Source organism: Sus scrofa, chromosome 16 (genome assembly GCF_000003025.6).
Source record: "Sus scrofa isolate TJ Tabasco breed Duroc chromosome 16, Sscrofa11.1, whole genome shotgun sequence".
Lineage (NCBI taxonomy): Eukaryota > Metazoa > Chordata > Mammalia > Artiodactyla > Suidae > Sus > Sus scrofa.
The window spans coordinates 4,107,512-4,125,290 of NC_010458.4; the positions used below are offsets into that span (position 1 = coordinate 4,107,512).

A 17,779-nucleotide genomic window follows, 5' to 3' on the forward strand; every position below is an offset into this window, starting at 1 on the left:
TGCCACGCAGGTGGGTGGTTGTGGCGCCAGGTCTTACCTGTTTCCGGTAGACGTAGCATGCTGCTATGGCGACCATGGTGGATTCTCCCACAAACCCTGCGAGGAGGGAGCCCACGCCTAGGGTTGCTCCGTGTACCCTGGGGATGAGAACACAAGAGGCCATGTGTCTGTGAAAGTCGTGTGGAGACACAGAGAGATTCAAAACGCAGCAGCCAAAACCCAGGAAAGGTGCCAAGAACAGGAGGACTGGACAATCGCAGCGAGATCTGCTGGCTGGGGCTGCGCCTAATAAACAGTCCACCTGCATGAGGAGGGGCTCCCCCTCCTTCTCTAGGTCTCAGCTCAGCCTCTGCTGGGGGGCCACCTCCCCCCACTTGTGAGCCCACAGCATCCCGCCTCTCCTCTCCGTATAGTGCAGTTTTAGCAGCGGTGGAACTGACCAAGCTCCTTTCCCAGGAGATGGAGAGCCCCCGAGGAGGACGAGGGCAACTCCCTCCCTCCCTGGTTTTTCACCTGCTGTGCCTGCACGCCGCCATGGTGGGTGCTTAGCAGAGCAGGGGCGTGGCTCTGACCCAGAAAGTGCTTTTCTAGAATGGATCTTAACGGCCTCCCACTGGGTGTCCAGGCAGAGAAACAAGGCATCACTCTGCATGTCTAATTCCAAACATGCTTAGGGATTTTACTGGAAAAAACAAATGTAAACTTCTGGAGTACCGAGTGGCAGCCGGGGCCCCTAGCCCCCGGCCCCCGACACGTACCCCAGGTAGGGCAGGACCACCAGGCTGGTGATGAGGACGATGATCCGAAGCACGGAGCTGGGGGCCAGGACGAAGGTCTTCTTCAGCGTCATCAGCCACCCGGTGAGATGGGCCCTCACGGTGACTGAGGGGAGAACCAGGGGTGCATCAGCAATGCCTGCTTCTCCCCGACCCGCAGCCTCCAGCCCCCAGAGCCCCTGCAGCACAGCCAAGGTCCTGGGAGGCTGGGTGGGACCCACTGCTATTGCCCTGGGCTGCTCACCTTCTCTACCTGGCGGGGGGGGGGGGGGGGTTCCCAATCGCTGCCTCTGGGCTGGAGTGGGGGTTGGGGGGAGGCCTGACTCCACCCCAGCTCCCCACCCCATCACAGCCCTTAGTGTCCTGGGTGGTGGGCAGCTCCTTTCCCCACCTGACTGCCATCCCTGGGGGGTGGGGGTGCTGCCACTCCTACCCCCACGCCCCCACCCAGCCTTAAGCTCAGATCACTTCTATCTAGAAAATTCAGAAGCGGCAAATGGATGGTGAGAAGCTGGATCAGAGACCGGGTTTCGTGGCCCACAGGCTGGGGGAGACGCGGAGGCACAACGCTGGGTGAGGAAGAGGGACCTGTCTTGCTTCCCTGTTTCTTCCCCAGCATCCTGACCACTGGCCCTTGGCCGGCTCCCTCATTTCCCTATGTCAACGTTTCACAAAGACCAGGTGACCTGTTCTCGCACCCCATCTCCCCATTCTGACTTGCGAGGTGCTGGAGGGAAGGCAGGGCCCCAAGCCCCATGGGCCGTGTGTCAGGTACGGACAGGTTGGTTTGCGGGCAAAGACATCCTTGGGAATCGTTTCGGTTTGATCTGAAACTGGAAGGGGTTTGAGGAAGCAGAGGCCTAGTCCTTTATCCCAGACACAGGTGTATCCCAGGGGAGGAAGTGCTCACGCCTGGGGTAGGAACTCGTGTCCAGGGCGCATCTGGAGGAAGAACCCACTGTCTTCCTGGTCTAATGCTGGGCTCTGCCCGCCCCAGGAGGAAGCCTTGAATTGATGAGTTTTGGACACTCACATGGGTTTGGCCAAAGGAGAGGGGGAGGCCCTGCAGGCAGGGAGCTAACCTGTTGTCCAAACCCAGCTGGTTGCAAGGACAGATGGGCCTGCTGCCTGCCTGCAAGCCCCTGACCTGTCAGGGAAGGAAGTGGGATCGAGAGGAGACTAAAGGCAAATCCCACACCAGTCACAGCTCTGGGACCTTCGGCCCCTCCTCAAGCCCGGACTGGCAAGTCCATGACACATGCCTTGATCTCCAGGGAGTACAGCCTCCTCCCAGCGGCCCCAAGCTTGGCCACGCCCAGTGGTCCCCCACCCCCACCCCAAGCACCAGAAGGAATGTATGGCAGCCTCCACGAATGTGTGGCATCTAAGAGCAGGGGCAGCTTGTGGCCGGACTTGTGAACAGCACGGCATGGCAGGTGTGCCATTGCCTGGTTCCATGGCCCATTTCTGACCTCAACTTTTCGCCTGGATTCTTCTTTCCTCCAGCAGTCCTTTCAGAATCTCTGTACATGCATAGATTTGTGTAACCACCACCACATAGAAGATACAGAACAGTGCGACTGTGCCCAAACCTTTGCCATCCCTTTGGGTCTACTTTTCCTTCTGTCTCTCTTTTTTCTTTTTAGGGCTGCACCCATGGCATATGGAAGTTCCCGGGCTAGGGGTCGAATCAGAGCTGCAGCTGCCAGCCTACATCACAGCCACAGCAACACCAGATCTGAGCCATATCTGTGACCTACAGCACACCTTAACCCACTGAGTGAGGCCAGGGATAGAACCCGCACCCTCGCAAATATTACATCAGGCCCTTAACCCGCTGAGCAGCAATGGGAACTCTGGGTCTACTTTCTTTTTACTGAGTTTGCAACCACTGTCCTTTAAGAGACAAATGATGCCTGTTTGATTTGTTTTTCGAATTTCAACTGACTGAATCATGTCTTTGCATTTTTTTAATCCACTGTGAAATTGAAAAAAAGACACATTTTCTTTTTTCTTTTGGCACAGGGCTGCAGACGTTTCCAAAGAAAGAAGACCAAATTGGGCATGAGGGTAAACAGCAATTTTTCTTTCATTCCCTGTTTTCCTTTACCTGGAACCGGGAAGAAGGAGAAGATACGCAAGGGAACGACGCAGAGTTCTGCAAAGGCAAAGTCCACACCAATGATGTCTATCAAAATTTTCTCAGAAACGTTGGGGGTCCAGAACATCACAAAACAGAGCTGTAGGGAAAAAAGAACAGGAAGCAAGACTGTTAGAAAAAGGCACCAATGAGTGAAATGAGACAGGCAGGTATCACGTGACACCCGAGGAGCCAGGAAAGGGGGTGAACCGCCCGACTGGGGAGCTGGCAAGCCGGTCCTCCAGCTGCCAGACAACACGGGCCCTCCCTTACTCATCACCTCTGCCCCAGAGGGGGCCTGGCAGGGGGCAGATGGGACAGGCACCTGAGTGGGTAACCAGGGGTGGCGGGGGGTGGGGGGGAAGACTGTGCTTTTGCGGAAGGGTTCTCACCTAGGCTGAGCTCAGCAGTTCAGGGGGGACATGTTTATGAATGCAATTTTTACAGCTTTAACCCAATAGTGAAAAGTGACCTGAATTGGATGCATGCAGAACCACCCTGAGTCAGCACACCTGCTAAAAAATGGAAATGCTAATATCTAATGATATTAGCATTAGCAGTTATATTAGCAGTTCAGGGGGGACATGTTTATGAATGCAATTTTTACAGCTTTAACCCAATAGTGAAAAGTGACCTGAATTTGGATGCATGCAGAACCACCCTGAGTCAGCACACCTGCTAAAAAATGGAAATGCTAATATCTAATGATAGGCCTGGAAGCTGCTCAAGATCTAGTTAAGAGAGGAAGAGACGAGATCTAGTTAAGAGACAACAGCCTCAACATCTGGAATCTGGGGAAGCAGGTGGGAAAGAGGTAAGCTGATTTAAAAGACGTGAGAAAACAGAGTCCTTAAACTGACAGGAGAAAGGGAGTTTTCTCTTGCCCTTCCCATCTGTACACATCAGGGGATGCGGCCACAGGCCCTTCTGCAAGTGGAGTGAGGTCAGGCTCTTCCAAAAGTGGGGTGAAGGCAGGCCCTTCTGGAAGTGGGGTGAAGGCAGGCTGGAGGAGAGTCTAGTTAGTTCATCTTCTGCTCCCCTTGCTCAGCTGGTGTAGTACTATGCCTCCTTGAACTTACTAGATTTTAGTCTCTGAACAAAGCAAAACAGGCACAGGTGAGGGCAGTTACTGCACAGAAACAGAAGAATTAAGGGATGGATGGCATATGGAATGTTCTGGCCTTCTTCTTCTATTCACCTCCTGGGACACAGGAAACCAGTTCAGGCTGGCCCCCTGCAGGCAGGAGATCAGAGTGCTCTCTGAGGAACCTGACCAGCTCAAGAGAGAAGACTGCAAATTCCCGAAAGCTGGAGGTTCCTGACAAAGGAGCACCCCCACCAGAACGAGCCATCAGTGAGGGCCACACAAGGAGAGACCTCACCCACCTGTGCGTAGCTGCCAGCCAGCTTCTAGTGCCCCACCCCTAAAACCGAGGAGGCAGCCAGGGATCACCGGGCTTTGAAGGAAGGACTCAATATGAAGAGACTAAAGCAAAGAGGAAAAGAACTTGGGAGGAAATAGAGACAATACTGAGAGGCAAAAGGGGGAAGGAAGAGGGAGGGAGAGAAAGAGGAAGAGAACTTTTCCCCATTGATATTTCCAGTGACTGAAGAAGACACTCTAGCCAAGAACAGAATGGAAATGATATTAAAAAGACATTTCAGAGTTCCCGTCATGGCGCAGTGGTTAACGAATCCGACTAGGAACCATGAGGTTGCGGGTTCGGTCCCTGCCCTTGCTCAGTGGGTTAACGATCCAGCGTTGCCGTGAGCTGTGGTGTAGGTTGCAGACGCGGCTCGGATCCCGCATTGCTGTGGCTCTGTCGTGGGCCAGTGGCTACAGCTCCGATTAGACCCCTAGCCTGGGAACCTCCATATGCTGTGGGAGCGGCCCAAGAAATAGCAAAAAGACAAAAAAAAAAAAAGAAAAAAAAAAGACATTTCAAAGAACAAGAAAGACATCCCAGGAATGAAAAAAAAAAAAAAAAAAAAAGAAAAGAAAAGAAAAAAAAAGCAGGAATGAAAAATTCACTAAATGACAGATAAAATTGAGGAAACCTACCACAAAGATAAAGCAGAAAATGAAGACCTGGCAAGTACATAAGAATGGATTTTAAAAATATAAATAAAGGACCAGCGTAAGACGTCTAAGATTCAAATACTATGAGTTCCAGACAGTGAAAACCTGAGAGCTGAACGATATAAATTTTAAGCCTGAAAGGGTCCATCATGCGGACATGGCACAGTGGGTGAAAAAAGACCCACTGGGCATATGGCACTGGACAAGGTTTGGGGCTGACACTGGATTTCCAGAGCTGCCAGCTTTAGACACTTAGGGATCCAGCACTGAGAGAAGGCATGGGCAATAAGTTAGCAGGGAAAATCCCCTAGAACTTGAAACCAAACTGTCAATTAAGGTTATCTAGAAGAAAGACACTTTTGGATGCTTAAAGTCTCAAAAAATTTACCCTCCATGCATACTTTTTCAAGAAGCTTTTGAGGGTATACTTTGCCTAAGCAAGGGAGCCATAGATGCAGAAAAAGAAAGATACAGGGTTGATCACAGTGACCAAAGGCACAGGAAGCCCCCAGCCTAGGGTAAGGGAGCTCCTCCCGGGAAGGCCCACAGGTCAGCTCTCCGTCCTGGAGCGGGTTGGAAGGCTCCCAGAGATGCTTCCTTAGGAGGTGAAACAGGAAACAAGATGTGTGTGAACACATGAAAGGGGGGTTTTGCAGCTACAGGAAATGGTAGGAATAAATGAGTGGTAAGTCATGACTGCTTTGGAGTTCCCGTCGTGGCACAGTGGTTAACGAATCCGACTAGGAACTCTGAGGTTTCGGGTTCAATCCCTGGCCTTGCTCAGCGGGTTAAGGATCGGCGTTGCCATGAGCTGTGGTGTAGGTTGCAGATGCGGCTCAGATCCCTAGTTGCTGTGGCTCTGGTGTAGGCCAGTGGCTACAGCTCCTATTAGACCCTAGCCTGGGAATCTCCACATGCCTCGGGAGCGGCCCTAGCAAAGGCAAAAAGACAAAAAAAAAAAAAAAAAAAAAAAAAAAGTAATGACTGCTTAGTTTCCAGAAAGCTAAGAAAAATGATAACTAAGACAATGATTAAGTCTGGGAAAAACTAATTTTTTTTTTTTTAAATGAAAGGGCATCATTGCTCAGCTCTCAGAGTGGACCACAGTCTGAATCCATCAAAAGATGTGAAGACCCTGGAGTAAGAGAAGGAGAGAGGGCAGGTTGGGAGAACAGCTATTGTGGGGAACAATCCTCAGAGGCCCAATGATTTTTTTTTTTTTTCCTGGCTGCACCCATGGCACATGGAAGTTCCCAGGCTAGGGGTTGAATCAAAGCTGCAGTTGCTGACCTACACCACAGCCACAGCAACGCAGGATCCGAGCGGCATCTGTGACCTACACCACAGCTCACGGCAGTGCCAGATCCTTAACCCACTGAGTGGGACCAGGGATTGAACCTGTGTCCTCATGGGTACGAGCTGGGTTCATTGCTGCTGAGCCACAGCAGGAACTCCTCACACCCCATCTTCGACATGAAGGGAAAAAACTTCCTTAGATCTAGCAACTCAGAGCTCAGAGGTTTTTCACCTAGTGGCCTGGACAAGTGGTCCCTGCCATCTTTTCCCATGGCTAAAGTACCAGCCTGAAATGGTGAGCTGTCACTCACACCTTCAGCCCAGATCTGGTGGCAATTTCAGATCACACCTTCTCAATGACACTGGACAGCACTGGGACAGGATTCCATAGCAGTAAAGCTGTAAAGAATTAAATGAGCAGGAGTTCCCATTGTGGCTCAGTAGGTTAAGAACCCAGCTAGTATCCATGAGGATGCGAGCCGCATCTTCAACCTACACCACAGCTCACCGGATCCTTTAACCCACTGAGCAAGACCATGCTTCCAGGATGAAAATGCTCCTTGCCTTCCAGCAAGTTCTTTAAAAAGTGACTATTTCCTACCTTGCCCAGAAAGGAAAACATGCAACGCAGAAGCAGGTATGGTGTTGATTAAGAGCTGCAATACCTATCTGTAGGTCAGCTTTCCCCAAGAAACAGATTGAGCCCTAGCATCATAACCAGATCAGATTTAACCAATCTGTTTCAGAAGACAAGAAGTTCTACAAATTAACCTCACAAGGAGAGTTCACCTTGAGTAGTCTTGACTCAGAACATGTCCTGCCAGTTGACCAGGGCATGCTGGGTTCTTCAAATATCTGCAGAGCCTAATGACATTGACTTTTCCAAACCAGAACACAAAGCTAATAAACTACTGACAGTGAACATGATTTGTTCCTCGGAGGAGCTGCAGGGTTGGGTTTGCCAATGAAGAGCTTGCTGTCAACATTATCTCATTAGGAAGCAGCCAGCAAAACAGAACAACCCACTCAGTGCCCAGATCTTGGTTTTTCTATTTATTTTCCTATAAAAGGAACCGGGGCTCCTTGGAGAAATGGCTCATTCTCAGACGAGGGTGGTAAATAAACAAGATGATCAGCTTGGAATAATGTATTAAAGGACACAAGAGTCCAGAAGAAAGAGCGCCCAGTGGCAAAGCTGGAAGAACCTGAGCAACAAAGAATAATTGGGAGTTCCTGTCCTAGTGCAGCTGTAACAAACCCGACTAGTATCCATGAGGACGAGGGTTCCATCTCTGGCCTCCACTCAGTGGGTTAAGGATCCAGCGTTCTGGTAAGCCTCAGTGTAGGCTGCAGACGTGGCTCGGATCTGGCACTGCTGTGGCTGTGGCGTAGGCCGGCAGCTGTAGCTCCTATTGGACCTCTAGCCTGGGAACTTACATATGCCGCAGGTGCGGCCCTAAAAAAAGACAAAAAAAGAAAAAGAAAAAGAAAAAAAAGAGATGTAGTATTGAATTACTTTCCACAGCATACAATATATACCAATGAGTCCATATTGATATAAACAAGGGCAAATCTCCAGCACAGAATTCCAAGTAATTTATCTGGATACCCTCAAGGAAGGGGGGCATATCTCCCCACTCCTGAAATGTGAGCTGACCATGGTAACTTCTTTCCAAAGCGAGGTCAGGATGGAAAGGGGGAAGAAGGCCTTCAGAGTGGAGGAACCTGGCAAACGTGACCTTGGCCAGGCGATCAAGGTCAACATCATCAGGATGGCTCGGTTGCTGGCAGGTTCTCTTGATAAGATGTGATGAGAATGGCATTTCCCGCATGTGGTTTTCCTCCCCAAAGCCCCTAAGCCCAGTCTAACCATGAGAAAACTCCAGACAGACCCACATTGAGGTCCATCCTACACATAACCCAACCAGTATTCCTTGAAACTGGGAAGGCCACAGAAACAAAGTCTGAGAAACTCTCACAGACCAGAAGAGACTATGGAGACAACTGTACTGTAGTAACATGGATGGGGCCCTACAACAGAAAAAGGACATGAGGAAAAAGCTAGTGAGATCTCGATAAGCTGTGCAGTTTCGTTCATAAGAATGTACCAAGGTTGGTTCCTCAGTTGTGACGAATGTACCACAGCACAGTAAGATTGTGAGGTGAAAGTTCTGTGCTATTTTCACCATGCTTCTGTAAACCTAAAATAATTCTAGGAGTTCCCTGGTGGCTCAGCAGGTTAAGGACCTGGTATCGCCACTGCTATGACTTGGGTCACTGCTGTGTTGAGGGTTCCATTCCTGGCCCGGGGACTTCCACACACTGCGGGTGTGGCCAAAAAAATTCTTTAAAAAAAAGTAAGAAAAAAAAATAGACAACCCGTACCCCACTCTTTTGACAGACTATGATTCTTTTTCTGAAGACCAGGCACTGACCATGAAATTTTCACTTTTGAAACACTAATTTTGAATTTTTTTTTTCAAATTAGTGTTTCAAATTCAAACTAAATTTGAATTTTGAAACACTAATTTGTATTTCAAGATACAATCATCTCGAATAGAGTATATAGACACACCTTCTGTCTCCATGATCATTAGCTGCTTCTTTTTAGAATTGTATTAGCCTCTGTAGAAATTGACCCAAAGGGTTTCAGCCTTTTTATACACAACCTTAACATGAAGTTTCTCTGGTTAGCATATGTGTTACAGTCACATTTCTTTTTTTTGGCTTTTAAGGGCCACACCCACAGCATATGGAGGTTCCCAGGCTAGGGGTCTAATCGGAGCTACACCTGCTGGAGTTACAGCTGCTGGCCAACGTGGGATCCAAGCTGCGTCTGTGACTTACACCACAGCTCATGGCAATGCCAGATCCTTAACCCACTGAGCAAGGCCAGGGATCCAACCTGCGTCCTCATGGTTCCTAGTCAGATTTGGTTCTGCTGAGCCACGACGGGAACTCCATACAGTTACCTTTCTTTCTCTTTCTTTCTTTTCTTTCTCTTTTTTCTACAGATTGAAGGTTTTTAAAAATTTTTTATATGCTGTTCTTAAACAAAGTTTTACTGAAGTGCAGTTGAGTCACAAGGTTGTGACAACTTCTGCTGTGCAACAAAGTGATTCAGTTACACAGAGGCACCCATCCATGGTCACATTTCCAGTGAGGGCTTGATTGGCAGATCAATGAGTAATGCAACATCTTCTTTAGAGGACCTCTTAAGCAGGTTTCAGCTTTTGTTTTCGTTTTTGTGTTTTTGCTTTAAAAAATGTCAAGCTTTATTGAAGTGTAATTTACAGATAATACAGTACAAGTGGCTAGTTTTTTTTTAGTTGCGCCTATGGCATGCGGAAGTTCCCAGGCCAGGGATCAAATCTGTGCCATAGCAGTGACAATGCTGGATCCTCAACTACTAGGCCACTAGGAAACTCCTGGATTAGTTTTGACAAGTGTATATAGTATGTTGTTATTCTCTGTTGGGAGCAGTATTTAACTTTTTATTTCCAAATCCAAGTCATAGTGAGCTAAGTTATGTCAAAGTTTAACCGTATACTAAGATCCCCAAATAGGTTTAGGGTGTACAGAAAGGAAGCCCCGACCCTTACAGAAATAACACTTCTGAGCCCAAGCTGCCACAGTTGGAGTCAAAATGACCAGGACCACAAAAGAGCGTCTCTCCCAAGAACTTCCTCATCCAGAGTCAGTCCCTGACCTGCCCTGGGACTGAGTCTCTTTCCCAAGAACTTGGGATTTGAAGAAGCTGATTGTCTCCATCAGCATCTGAACTCAGAGAACATACAAACCCAGCCATGGCAGGACAACACTTTTCCACATGTCCCGAGAGGATTCCATTGCACAAAGGAACACAGCCAAGAGCTCTGGTTTTGCCTTGACTTCCGGGAGCTGCTGATCAGGCTTTTGAGGAACTCACAGAGCTGTCTCCATTACCCTGAGTAATCGGGTTAGTACTAACTCAGACATTCTTAACCCTGCAGTTAGAACGGAAACACATGCAGCTGTTTTGAGTTAAAATAGTTGGCCCTGCGCATCATTTTTATTTTGAGGTTTTACTTAGAAAGAAGGGTTCAACTTAGGTTTAATTAGGTTCAAGTCTTTACCGGGTAAACCAGCGGTTAACCCTCAACAATACTGCATACATAGAGGTGATTACAAGCTTGGCTGTGGACCCTGCGCTTGGTGAATTAGTTGATTTACATGCTGGGGCCAGCTCCTTAGCGCACCTCAGATGACCTGACCGCCCGCACGTCTGCAGCCTCAGGCTCAGGAGCCCGTGATCTGCGCAAAATGCTCCCACCAGTGCCGCGCAAGGCAAACATGGCTCAAACTTAGCTCTCATCATTGTAAAAGGTTTCCTGGGACCACAGTAAATGCTGACAGTGGGGCCGTCGGCAGGTGGTGAGATTAGGATTGATTTTATTTTCCTCTTTGTATATTTTTCCCTCTTTTGCACAAAGAGTGGATCTTCTTTTTTTCTGGCTCTGAAAACATTTTAGAATAGAAAGGACCCTGTAATCTGTCTTCACAGATAAAGTCAGTCTCCGTATGTGCTCATGACAGGGGTGGGGCAGTCTTGTTTTGGGCGGGGGGTGTTTCACAGCCAGTGCCATACACTCCAGGCCGCAGGGACACCGATTTAATTTTCTTGGGGGTGGGATTGGGGGCGGGGCAAAACAAGGCCAGACACCATCAGATACACACACCTGTCTTGCTTGAGTTTTCACAGAGGGCTGATGTAGACCTGAGGGATGCTATTTGGCCTTTTGATTCTTAGCATCAAACTGTGCTGGCTGTACAGGGGGTGGGGGTGGAGGTAGGCTGGGGGTGGGATGGGGGAATTCACAAAGGGTTCTGAGGGTTGCGGTCATGACTCCAGGCCCGTGGGACATCGTGGGTGGAGAAGTGACATGATCAGATTGTTGTTTTGATAGGCTCTCCCAGGGCTGGGTGAGAACAGAGGGGGACAGGGGGCTCAAGGGCAGGAGCAGGGAGAAGCCCCGTTGGGGGGCTACTGTAACAATCCAGATGAGAGATGGCTTTGGTCCAGGAAGTGAGACATGGTCAGATCTGGAGGTGTTTGAAGTGGGTGCTAATGGGGTGTGCTGAGGGGTCCACATACAGTGTGAGGGGCTATGATGAGAGGTGAGTGCACATGTCTCCTCCTCCAGGCTGGAGGCCTGGCTGCCTGGCGGAGGGGGCGGGTGCTGTCCTCTCCACAGCTGCTAGATGGAGTAATTTCTAAGAAGGTTCTTAAGGCTAACAGCGAGGTTATGAGAAGTCACCACATCTCCAGTGGAATGACAGCATTTCATCAGAACTGTCTCTAAAAACCACGGTGAGTCCTAATGTAAAAGAAAAAAAAATGCCATTTTACCAGGGTGGAAATGCCTGGCGCAGACTGTGTGTGAAAAGGGCAATGAATCCAATTTCCAGGGGATCAGCATGAAAGGCGGTGGCGGGAGCAAGCCTGCAGTACTCTCCAGAGGGAATGGGGCTGCTGTCCTGTGGAGCCGCTGACTGGGACCGCTGACCCATCCTCTGAAAGGGTGAGAGGCCACGAAGGGGCAGCACGGGAGGGGGTGATCCAGAGGAACACGTCTGAGCAGGGCAGAGTCAAAGGTAGGACGATGATATATATAGGACAATTTATATTAAAAGGAGGAGCTATGTAAAAAGGAGGACTTTTTTTTTTTTTAATGGCCACACCTGCAGCATATGGACGTTCCCAGGCTAGGGGTCCAATTGGAGGTATAGCCGCTGGCCTATGCCAGAGACACAGCAACGCCAGATCCAAGCCAGGTCTGCGACCTAAACCATAGCTCACGGCAATGCTAGATCCTTAACCCACTGAGCTAGGCCAGGGATTGAACCCCAATCCTCATGGTTCCTAGCTGGATTCATTTCTGCTGCACCACGGCAGTGTATCTTTCAGACTTAATATGACCACATTCTTAGGAAGAAACAAAGGGTTGATTGAAAGAAACTGCATACTTCAAACAGTAGGGGGCGCCATAAACCCAGCACGCAGATGGTGCTCCAGTTCCTAAATCCTGCCCATTCCGTCCATCCACAGAATGTTAATTCTTTCCTCCTCTGATTTGAAGAATATTTAGAAAGTTCCAACCTCAGCTTATGTTTAGCCTTTACTTTTGTTGACTGTTAACAGTCAGATTGGAGCTTGTGAGAGGCTGGGGTCGGGGCCGGGGTGGGGATGGGGAGTCATTGTTTAATGGGTAGAGTGGTTCAGTTTCGCAAGATGAAGACTTCTGTGGATGGATGGTGGGGACAGGAGCACCACAATTTGAAGTTATTGAACTGTCCACAGAAACATGGTTAAGGTGCTAAGTTATACGTGAGGTGTACTGTACTGTAGTTTTTAAAAATTAAAAAGAAAACTGGGGAGTTCCCATTGTGGTGCAGCAGAAATGAATCCAACTAGGAACCATGAGGTTGCGGGTTCCATCCCTGGCCTCGCTCAGTGGGTTAAGGATCTGGCGTTGCTGTGAGCTTCGGTGTAGGTTGCAGACGCAGCTCTGATGCTGCATTGCTGCGGCTGTGGCATAGGCCGGCGGCTTATAGCCCCAATTTGACCCCTTGCCTGGAAACCTCCATGTGCCTGGGGTGTGGCCCTAAAAAGCAAAAAAAGAAAGAAAGAAAGAAAGAAAATTGGAAACTGCTTATAACAACACAGCATGCTTGTTCATTTGCTAACTGCTTTAAGAATACACGTGTGCCCCATGGCCTTTGAGAAGCCCCTCTCTGCTTCCACAAGGCAGCTTTTTTAACGACCCTGGAGCCCTCTTCCAAGCCTTGGACCAAATGGAAACAAAGCTTTTTGCAACAACAACAACAAAAGCATGCGCGTGTGGATGTGTGCTGTCATTCTATTATGAGGGCTTAGGTGGAGATCAGGGGACCCGTCTTAATTGTCTTTAATCTCCCCAGAACAAACCAATCAACCCCTCAAACCTACAATGTATGATGATTTAAAAAGCAAATACTGGATTAGTGAATCCCAGGACCGGGGCATTATTTTGTGCTCCTCTACCGAGGACACCAGGGTCTGGGGGGCTGTGCGACTGTCCCCAGGTCACCTCATCTGTAAAGGGTGGGGCCGGGATTTCAGCCTTGGCCTTGGGGATGCAGAAGCCTTGCTCTTCCCATGTTTTTGGGATGTCTAAAGACACCTGAATGGCCCGGGGGGTACACGGTACACAGACACTGTGAGAAAACGCGAATGTCTTCAGTTCAGCTCATCTACCTTCGGGCCTTTCGTCCTCCCCCCACGCACAAGAGATCCTTTTCTTTGCCTGGATAACGCGGACAATGGGGAGGCAGGCTCGGGGCGCGGGCGTGGGGCGGCGCAGCAGAAACAAAGCCTCACACAGGCTGTCCTTGTTGGAGACACAGGGCCAGTGTGGTACCTCGGTCGGAATAAGGCCGGTAGTGTCCGCCACCCCGATGGCTGAGGGACAGGTGCTGGGTCAGGTCAGCCAGAGCAAGGGGTCGGGGTGGGTCACCCTCACCAACCAAACTTTTCCCTGTGAGCACGGGGCTGACTGGACAGGGTCCCGTGCGGTGGCCTTTGCTATTTCTCAGTTTGGACTGTGCAGCTTTCTGGCACACAGCGGAGGGGCTCAGGGCTGGCCTCTTTACTGGGATGCAGCTCGGACGGGTGGGTGTGGCTAAGAAAAAGGGAGCCTTGAGGTGCTGGTTGGGTGCTGACATATGCTGTCCCATGATGTAGCAACAGTGGAGGTTTAATGTGCTGGCCAGAGCCCTTGGGACTGTCCATTATATGTCAAAATGGAAGGAGGGGACCTTATCCATGTCCTTGTTAAGCGAAACTGACCTTTGAATGATGAAAAAGCCCCCTAACTGGGGGAAACTGAGGCTGTGACAGGCAAGGCTGGACAACACTCCAGCCTGCGACTGGTAGGCAGGGCATTTTCTGGTGTTTTCTGCCGGCAGCGCCTTAGCCAAGCTGCCCAGACCTTGAGCAGAGCAGGTGGCCGGAGCTGGCCTGGCAGGATTAGGGGACTATAAATACTGCCACTGTCAGTGACCTCGCTGCCTTTCCAAGGTGGTGGCCGCTTTTGGGGGGAGGGGACAAGGCAGAGTGGAGGTCCTGTTTGTGTCTGTGGGATCTGTGCTCTCTGAGGACTTAAGCAGTGCAAACAGCAGAAGTATTTTAAGATTAGCTGAACCTCCCTTGAAAGGGATTATCTCAGTGTGTCACAGAGGGAGAGGCGGATGGATCAGACCAGCCTTCCGCACTGCTGCCTCCTCTGATGCTGCGCCTTTTGTTTTCTTTCCCTCTGGGGGGGGGTCCCCCCAAGACCCTGAAGTTCTGAAGCTTTAGGATTAAAACGTTTCAAATACCAAATATCTTCACCTTAGATTCTGCCGTGGCCTCCACCCCTTGGGTGGCATGTATGTTCGTGCTGGCCTGGGCAAGATGCGACACGCACCCAGCGGTGTTGCAATCCCAGGCCTGGTGTCCACAGACGGCACAGCCACCCCCTCCGCTCTCCAGTAACCCCTCCCAGATGAGGCTTATCTCAGGAAGCTGGGGACCAAGAGGAAGAACAGCCTCATTGGATGGAACAGTGGCCGTCAAAGCAGAGATGGCCACTCACGTGGGAGAGAGTGACCATGTCCTTGTTAAGCTCACAAGAACCAGGAAAATAAAAAACCCCCAATCAATTAAAGGAAAGAGATTTCAGCTGGGAGTCCCCTCCCTCACCCTGCCTTTGAAAATGCTCTGCTGGGAGTTTCCATCGCGGCTCAGCAGGTTAGAAACCTGCCTAGTATCCATGAGGCTGCGGTTCCATCCCTGGCCTCACTCAGGGGATTAAAGATCCGGCATTGCCTTGAGCCGTGGTGTAGGTCACAGATGTGGCTTGGATCCTGTATTGCTGTGGCTGTGACGTAGGCCAGCAGCTGCAGCTCTGATTTGACCCCAAGCCTGGGAACTTCCATATGCTGCATGTGTGGCCCTAGAAAGACAAAAAAAAAAAAAAAAAAAAAAAAAAAAAATGCTTTGCTGAATGCTATAGAGAAGTTCAGGCTTTTTGAGTAAAAGCTGCTGCAATAGATGATCCATTTGTCTTCTCCACAAAAAAAAAAAAAAAAAGAGAGAGATTTCAAAGTTCATGGGCAAGAGGCAAGTAAGACCTAATAACAGCAAAGATTCTGAAAGGAGCTGGAAAGCTCTCAAAAGAGAACTCCCCTCCCCCTCTACAACCAGAAAAGAGAACAGCAGGCACCTGAAGATGTCAGGGGTTCCCCAGCTGCTGGGGGAGGTAGCCAGTTACCTGCCATCTCCCTGCCTTCGTCTGCAGGCTCCCAGGCTCTCTCTGCCCACGTTCCCGGAGGGTGAGCCCAGGAGAAGTCTAAGGACTACCACCTTCAAGGTCTCACAACCTCCTGGATGAATCAGGTCAGGCAGGCAGAAGTCCAGCTACACTGAATGCCCGCAAGTGCTGAGATCAAGAGAAAGAGCCTTAAAATAGTTACATTCGAAGTGAGATGAGAAAAAGGCAAGAACCACTAGGGGCTGAGGTTACATCCCAAGCCCCTCCTTTGAGCCTGCCTTTTTCACGACAGGGAGTCATCTTAAAACTTGAAGGTGGAGTTCCCGTCATGGCTCAGCAGTAATGAGCCTGACTAATATCCATGAGGACGGAAGCAGAGAACTGGGGAGATACCAGGAGAAAATCCCCTAAAGATGGATTCTGGGAAGTGGCCAGTCCCTGACTGTCCTGAGAATATGGCCAAGGGAGTCTTAATGGCTCTTGTGTTTCACCTCCTAACTGATAAAGCCCCTGGAGCCTTAGGCTGCATAAACGACAATTCTAAGGTCAAAACTGGACAATCTTTTTTTTTGTCTTTTGTCTTTTTAGGGCCACACCCATGGCATATGGAGCTTCCTAGGCTAGCGGTCTAATCGGAGCTGTAGCTGCCAGCCTACGCCACAGCCACAGCAACACAGGATCTGAGCCGGGTCTGCGACCTGCACCACAGCTCGCGGCAACGCCGGATCCTTAACCCATTGAACGAGGCCAGAGATTGAACCTCATGATTCCTAGTCGGATTTGTCTTTGCTGCGCCAGGACAGGAACTCCCCCAAACTGGACAATCCTAATCCATTCCAGACCTGATTTGGAATTTTTGCTCCATGGTCTCAGAGGACACTGACAAACTGAAACAATTTCAAGGAACGGAACCAAAACACCAGAGGATTCAGAAGCCAGGCTGTGAAAAGGTATTAAAATGGGCTTTTGTGTTTGAAGGGCTACCACGTGGAAGGGGGATTAGATGGGCTCGTTAGCAAAGAGGGCAGATGAGGACGAGCCCCTGACCATCGCTGTCTGAGGGAAGTTGCATTCTGTCTTCATAGCCTCCTCCCCTCCCAGATACTCAGTTACTTCTGTACTTTGTTTTGTTTGCTTGCTTTTTGGCCATGGCTGTGGCACGCACAGGCTCCCAGGCCAGAGATTGAACCAGAGCCACAATAGCGACACAGCAGTGACAATGCTGAGTCCCCAACTGCTAGGCCACCAGAGAACTCTGTTTACTTCTGTAGGTTTGATTCTACAGGGACCTACTGATTCCTGGAGCAATCAGTCTGTTATTATAACAATGTGCTTTATGTGTGTCTTCACTCAAAAATCAATGATTGGGCACCTGTCCTATCAGGCACTGTGCCAGACGATGGGTCAACAGGGTGGAGGTGACACCAGCCCTCATACAGCCCCCAAGACCAGAGAGCCTTCAGGGGCATGATGGGGGCCTCGGGATCTGAAGGGGAAAGTGGGGGTGGCAGAGGATGGGAAGGCCGTTGACAGCATCCTAGTCAGTGTCCGAAAGCAGGTCAGAGTCACGTCTGCGGGACAAGGAGGCCGGGAGAGGGCTCAGGGAGAAGGGACAGGGTGGGCAGAGGTCTGGGCAGAGAGAACACACAAAGTGGTCCCTCAACACCAAGTGCTCTGCGTGGCTGGGACGGGGAGCAGGAGGACATTGAGATGGGCTTGCTTGTTTTGGGTTTGGGTTACATTGGCTCCAGAGCCGATGAAGAAGCTTTACACCGGCTGTTCCATAAGGTCTGGTTTGGAGGGGAAGTGTGTGGGGCCCCATTGGGGGCTGTGGTGCCTATTTTTTTTTTTTTTTTTTTTTTTTGTCTTTTTAGGGCTGCACCTGTAGCATATGGAAGTTCCCAGGCTAGGGGTCGAATTGGAGCTGCAGCCATTGGCTTACACCACAGCCACAGCAACACGGGATCTGCAACCTACACCACAGCTCACGGCAACGCTGGATCCTCAATCCACTGAGCGAGGCCAGGGATCGAACCCATATCCTCATAGATACTAGTTAGATTCTTAACCTGTGGGGCCTATTGATGGGGTGGCTATGGAAGCAGAGGTAGGGTGATACTTGCGGGGGAAGGAGGAAAGGGAGATCTGAGGGGTT

The 17,779-nt window shown here is 50.0% G+C and overlaps 1 protein-coding gene across 1 annotated transcript in view; it reads right to left on the bottom strand.

Annotated features, from left to right (window-relative positions):
* The window catches only part of ANKH (ANKH inorganic pyrophosphate transport regulator), a 175,492-nt gene that overhangs the window by 11,930 nt on the left and 145,783 nt on the right, over positions 1 to 17,779 (bottom strand). The window contains exons 9-11 of the mRNA XM_003359727.5: positions 2,887 to 3,016; positions 759 to 882; positions 38 to 137 (exon numbers count right to left, since the gene is read on the bottom strand). Coding sequence (XP_003359775.2) covers positions 38 to 137; positions 759 to 882; positions 2,887 to 3,016 — 354 coding nt within the window. The remainder of the gene's footprint in view (positions 1 to 37; positions 138 to 758; positions 883 to 2,886; positions 3,017 to 17,779) is intronic.